At 53.6% G+C, this 6,000-nt stretch overlaps 1 protein-coding gene across 1 annotated transcript in view; it reads right to left on the reverse strand.

Annotated features, from left to right (window-relative positions):
* DGAT2 (diacylglycerol O-acyltransferase 2) overlaps positions 1-4,326 on the reverse strand; it is a 29,470-nt gene extending 25,144 nt beyond the window's left edge. The window contains exon 1 of the mRNA XM_045555438.1: positions 3,950-4,326. Within this exon, the coding sequence (XP_045411394.1) occupies positions 3,950-4,070 (121 nt within the window). The 5' untranslated portion in view covers positions 4,071-4,326. The remainder of the gene's footprint in view (positions 1-3,949) is intronic.
* Between the last annotated feature and the right edge of the window lie 1,674 nt (positions 4,327-6,000).

Raw genomic sequence — 6,000 nt, forward strand, 5'->3', positions numbered from 1 at the left:
CATATGATAATTTAGGTAGCAATGAAGGCTATAAAAGTAAACCAAGATGTGGTGATTGGGGGTGGTGGGCTTGATGGGAAAGGCCTCTGAGAGGAGACGGAACGTTCAGGAGCCAGCCACACAAAGATCTGGGCAGAAGCAGCCCACGCAAAGGCCCTGAGAGGAGACTGAATGGGGGCAAGGATAGAGGACCAGGCAGACCACCGTGTGTCTGCAGCATGGCGGGTGACATGGCAGGAAAGGGGGCTGTGGCAGCAGGGCTGCTCACGTGGGGCTTCACAGGGCACGAGGAGGAGCTTGAAGGCTTAGTCCACCTGGCAGCCTAAGTTCTGGGGGCTCTCGGTACGGCCATCCACTGGGGCAAGCTGGGGCAGCCTCCTCAAAAGGCTTGAGAAGGGATGAGCTGTCATCCCATCACGGAGACTGGGAGCAACCTCCACTCCTTCAGCAAACCGCTGAGCACCTACGGTATGCAGAGCCCTACGCTTAGCCCTTCACGGCCTCAACACGCTTCTCTTGGTTTAAGGAGGGAAGCCACAGACTGGGAGATGGATCTGGGTTCTAGCCTGGCTTTGCTAACCCTAGAAATGTCCCTTCACTCTGGGGACCTCAGTGTTCCCACCTGTAATGTGAAGGTTGAGCCAGATCCAGCACTAACAGATAGCTCTGTTTTTATGACTCAAGTACTTGCTGCTGAAGTTGGGGCGGGAGGGTAGTGGTGGGGCAGGATTTCCACATCGGCCACTGAGTCACCCAGCCTGCTAATAAAATATTACTCCTGGTCCTCCTTTCCCAGCCCAGATGAGCCCTTGGTAAGACAACCCAAAAGTGGCCACCGTATAGCTGGGAAAGAGATGTAGGGGAGGGAGGAAGCTACACAGAATTGGAAGACAGGGGGGCATGAGAGTGATGTTCTCACTCTGTGATCTAGGACTGGCTTAGGTGGCTGTCAACCCTCAGTTCCAGAGTTGCCCCAACAATCTAGCCGCTTAGCTTCAAGCATACCCATAGTGATGGGGAACTCCAGCCTCACCCACCCCAGGCTGCTGCAGTCCTCAACAGCTGTTAGAAAGGATTCCTCCATTACAACAAAACTTGCCCCCATAATCCCACCCTGTTCCTGGCCTTGCTCTTTGGGGCCACACACAATAAATCAGCTCAGAATTTTACTGGGACCACCACCATCTCATGCTAGGTCCCGTGCTAAGCCCTCAGGATACAGGCAGATGTCTGAATAAACAGCTCCCAGTCCAAGGGCAAAGGCAGGGATGCAGAAGCGACTAACTCTGAGGCCTCCACACCTGGCACAGGACAGTCCTTCAGAGACTAGAAAACACCAGCACTCCCCCTTGCACCAGCAGGCACCTGCCCATCATGTTCCCACAGCTGGCCTTTTCTTTTAGCCAAGAAACCAGACGCCAATATCTATTTCAATCTCTCACCCATCACAGGACTTCCCTTCACAGAATCCATGGTCTCTCCTTGAACACTGCCGCTGACAGGGTGTTCACCACCTCACAACAGTGGGACCTTATTTGCAGAGGCAAACTAGGCCACTGGGGAGTGTCTTCAAGGACCAAGGATGTAGAAAGCAGGTCTAATGGAGATGCCCAGATAACACAAAATCCTTCCCCACTCCACCCAGTCTTTTGCCAAAGTCGATCCCAGAAAGCTAAACTGACTGGTTTGCAATTCATACCAGCCCTTCAATGTATTCCATGATGTAATTCCTTGTACCCAGCAAGAAAAAAAAAATCATGTTTTCAGGATCTAATAACAACATGGGGAAATGCTCCTGATAAGACAGTAAGTGACTTGGTTAAAATCATTCGCTAGAGTACAAGTTCTCCCGAGTAACAAACTCTGAGTCAAAAACGTGAGAGCCAGGGTCACTGGCTCCTGGAAGACACATCTCACAGCCTGCGGACAGCAGAGCTAAGGGAAGGGGATCTCTAGGAAGGACCACCATATCCCTATATCATTACCTGAAGCAAAAACATTTCAAAAAGCAGGAACATGGGCAAGTCCCTTCCTTTCCTGTTAAGGACATCAAAGGGCACAAGGGAATAGAAAAGGACCCTTAAGTGAGAGAAGGGGCTGTCATAGGCTTTTGGGTTGGGGACTTGGGGCAGCTCAGGCTGCCTACCCTGAGATGGCCACAGCAGCTCGGTACCTCTCCAAGGGCCACGAGCAGTACCCAGACCAAGAGGGGCAGATAACCAGTGATAATCATATAAGGAGCAATGTCAATGCCGAGGACACAGTTACCCTGCGATACAGCTTCAGGGTGGGTTGCTCTGTAGCCACTAGTATGCATATTATCAATGATTTTTATTAACAGAAGGAAACACTCATGATATAACATTAAGAGGGAAAAAACAGGGCCGGGCGTGGTGGCTCATGCCCCTAATCCTAGCACCCTGGGAGGCCGAGGCGGGTGGATCGCTTGAGGTCAGGAGTTCGAGACCAGCCTGAGCAAGAGTGAGACCCCCGTCTCTACTAAAAATAGAAAGAAATTATATGGACAGCTAAAAATATATATATAGAGAAAAAATTAGCCAGGCATGGTGGCGTATGCCTGTAGTCCCAGCTACTCGGGAGGCTGAGGCAGAAGGATCGCTTAAGCCCAAGAGTTTGAGGTTGCTGTGAGCTAGGCTAACGCCACGGCACTCACTCTAGCCCGGGCAACAGAGCGAGACTGTGTCTCAAAAAAAAAAAAAAAAAAAAAAGAGGGAAAAAACAGGATTCAGAACAGCATATCCTCAACTTTATCTATATAATGTATATAAAGAAAATGACAAAGAAATGTATTAAATCGCTAATGGGAAGCTATCTTTGGATAGTCAGTTTACCAGCAATTTTCATTTTCTTCTTGTTTGTCTCTATTTTTCAAAATTTCCATAATTAGCATGTTTTATTTTTATAACAAAGGTGGGCAGACTAAGTGATTGTTAGTTACTAAAGAAAAATCCCAAGTCAGAGAGGTTCAGCAAGCAGAATTACGACTTAGGAGGGAGAGAGGCTTTATGCAAGACAAACACTGAGACCAGGACAGCAGTGATGACCTCCCAGGGTCTCCCATCTGGGATTTGTATTTAATCGTTTGGTAAAGGCTCCTGCTAAGAAAATCTTGGGCACACTTCCTCCCACCTCAGTTTCCCCAAACACAGGTAAGAGGTGTGGGGTGGGGGGTGGAAAGGATGTTCTTCCTTGTATGGGAAAAGCTGTGGAGTTTGATCCCAGTTCTGTCCCTGATCCACTGAGGGCCTCAGTTCCACCCGGAGGACACGCAGGGTCCCCTGCCCTGCCTTCTTAAGTATGCCAGGCTCGGATTTCCTGTGGAGTGGGCTCCAGAGGCTGGGCTGGAGGATGGGCATGGGGCAGAGCACAGGGAGGGCACACCTGTCCCAACCAGGTATGTCCCCAGTCTGGTGGCTGGAGATTGCAAAAGGCTTGCCACCTGCCCCATCCAGTCTCACTGCCAAAGCTTGCTCCACCTGCTGAGGGAAGAAGGTAGGGAACTGCCAGAAACAGCACTGGGGGTTGGAGAGGAGTTTTAGAATATCTCTAATAACTGAAAAGGGTGAGTGTCATCACTCCTACATGAAAGATGAGGGGAACAAGCTGGGGGATGGGAAGTAATGTAACAGGTAGCAAAAGCTGATGAATGCCAGGCTGCGTGGATCAGACTGGGTAGCGATCATTTTTCCCTCCCCCCAGACCCAGATGATGGGGAGGCGGGAGATGAGCGAGCTTCCCCGGAAGAAAAGGAATCCAGACCTCAGCCTGCACTGGCAATTTCTCCTGCGGCGTGCACTCTTCTGACGAACACCCCCCAGCCTGCCACAGAGCCCCTTCCCGAAAATCTTGCAGTTTCATAACCGCAGGATGAAAGCCCCAAGGCCCTGCAGCCCCCTGTGCGGTGACAACTCAGCCCACGGACACTCACCCCATCTCCCAGACCCCTCGCGTGACAGCGCGGATCCTCCATTCGAGCTCGTACTCCGGGCACCCTCGGCCCGACGCTCCCCTCGCAGGACCCCAGAGTAGGCGGCTATGAGGGTCTTCATGCTGAAGCCGGTTCAGGTCACGGCCCTGCCGGAAGCCGCCTTGCCCCGCGCCGCTGGCCCATGCCCCGGCCGCCGGGGCCAGGGCTTCGCGCAGAGCACGGGGCCCCGGGACGGCGCCGGAGCGAGGCCGGCTACGGTACCGGGAGCCGCAGCAGGCGGCCCGTTGCGGCGCCAGAAAAGCAGCCAAAAGCAGAGCGGAGGCGGCGGCCACCGCGCTCGCAGCGGAGCGCGGCACTTTATAACCTCACAACGGGGCGGGCCGCGACGCGGGCTGGGGGGTGTTCCAACCCGCCGCCCGCGCCACTTCCTCGCGGGGGGACAGCGGCTGAGTCGCAGCTCGGCGCGGGCCCAGGGCCGCACCGCGGGCCTGCTGTGCGCGGATTTGGCGGATGCGTGGGAGAAGCGGACCTCCGAGTCCTCCCTCCTGCGGCGTGCCTGGTTCCTCCCGCTGGGCCCTCAGGCCGCCCCGCCAGCGCTCCCCCGCCAGACTGGTACGGCCCGGCAGCTAGAACGTGGGCCGGGAAAAGCGAGCACGTGCAGGGCAAGCAGAGGGCGTGCGGGGGCTAGTATTTTTCTTCTTTTGGCAGGGTCCTCCTTTGGTTGCAGATGCAAAGGTTCTGCACCTGGTCAGTGGTGTCGGGATGAGTTAGGTTAGGACTGAGCTTCTGAACCTCCCCAAATGCCCCTGCCTTTCCATCTATTTATTAAGAAACCTCAACGACTATACCCTGCTGGGTGCTGGGGATCCAGCCAGATCAGCTCAGGCTCCGTCCTTGGGATGCTCACATTGGTGAGGGCCTTGGGGGGTGGCAGAAAGGCCCCACACGGGCACTGGCAGCAGAACAAGAGAGAAGCCAAGGGGCTATGGAACCACAGAGGAGAGAGGATCCTGCCCTGGGTTGGGGGCTGGGTGCACTTCCCAGAGGGGCTGATGCACAGCAGGTTTGGAATCAGACCTGGAGTCCAGTTCCTGCCCTACCTTTCTTGAGGCTCAGTTCCCATACCTGTAAAATGGAAATAATAATTATTTTGTGAGGTGTTTTGAGAAGTAAACAAGGTAAGGTATGAAAGAAAGAAGCCTAGGTAGTGTCTGGCACATAGAATGTGTTCCAGGATTATTTTTCACTGGCCACTAATGAGTAGGAATTTTGCAGATGGAGAATGTGAGGGCAAGGCAAAAGGATAGGCCAGCATGTTTGGGACAGGGCTGGGGGGGCCTGGCATGGCTGGAGCCCAGGCAACTGTGGGGAATGAGGCTGAAGTGAGAGGGGCTGGGGCTTGACCTGAGGAAGGCCTGTGAGTGCCACTCTTGAGATGTGGGGGTAGGAGTGGGGTTCTTGGGAGAGCTTTAGGGAAATGACGGTGGTGAGATGACTTCTAAGAGCCCTCTAGCTATAGTGTGGGAATGGACAGGACAGCACAGATTTCTTGGGCATAGCTTGAGCAAGCTAGCTGTGGGGCCACAGCATCAGGCAAGGGAGAGGTCTGCACCAGCTCTTTACAGGGAGGGGAGAATGACAGACACTGCAGTCATAGGGCAGCATCTGACATACGCCACTAGTGGGACCTAGAAACGCTTCCATTTGTTCAACTCTCTGAAGGCCACAGGATTAAATCTCATTGCAAAAATGTCACTGAGCCCTAAATTGGCCAAGAGTAGAAAGAAAAGCATCCTAGGCAGAGGGTCCAGTGTGTGGAGAGGCTGAGGGTGGAAAGAACTTAGTGCCTTTCAGGAAACTAAGGGAAGGCTAGTGGCCTACATGTGAGGGGGACTATGGGGGATTGCTATGTGCGAAGGCTGGGAGATGGAAACAGGTGTGGCATATTTTGGGGCAAACAGGAGTGTAGCCAGGTAGATATCAAAGGTACCAGTGAATTCTTGCATCTTCTCTTGAGAGAGGGTGCTGTTGGAGGCACCCAGCCAGCTTGG

Source organism: Lemur catta, chromosome 7, assembly GCF_020740605.2.
Source record: "Lemur catta isolate mLemCat1 chromosome 7, mLemCat1.pri, whole genome shotgun sequence".
In the NCBI taxonomy this organism is placed as follows: domain Eukaryota; kingdom Metazoa; phylum Chordata; class Mammalia; order Primates; family Lemuridae; genus Lemur; species Lemur catta.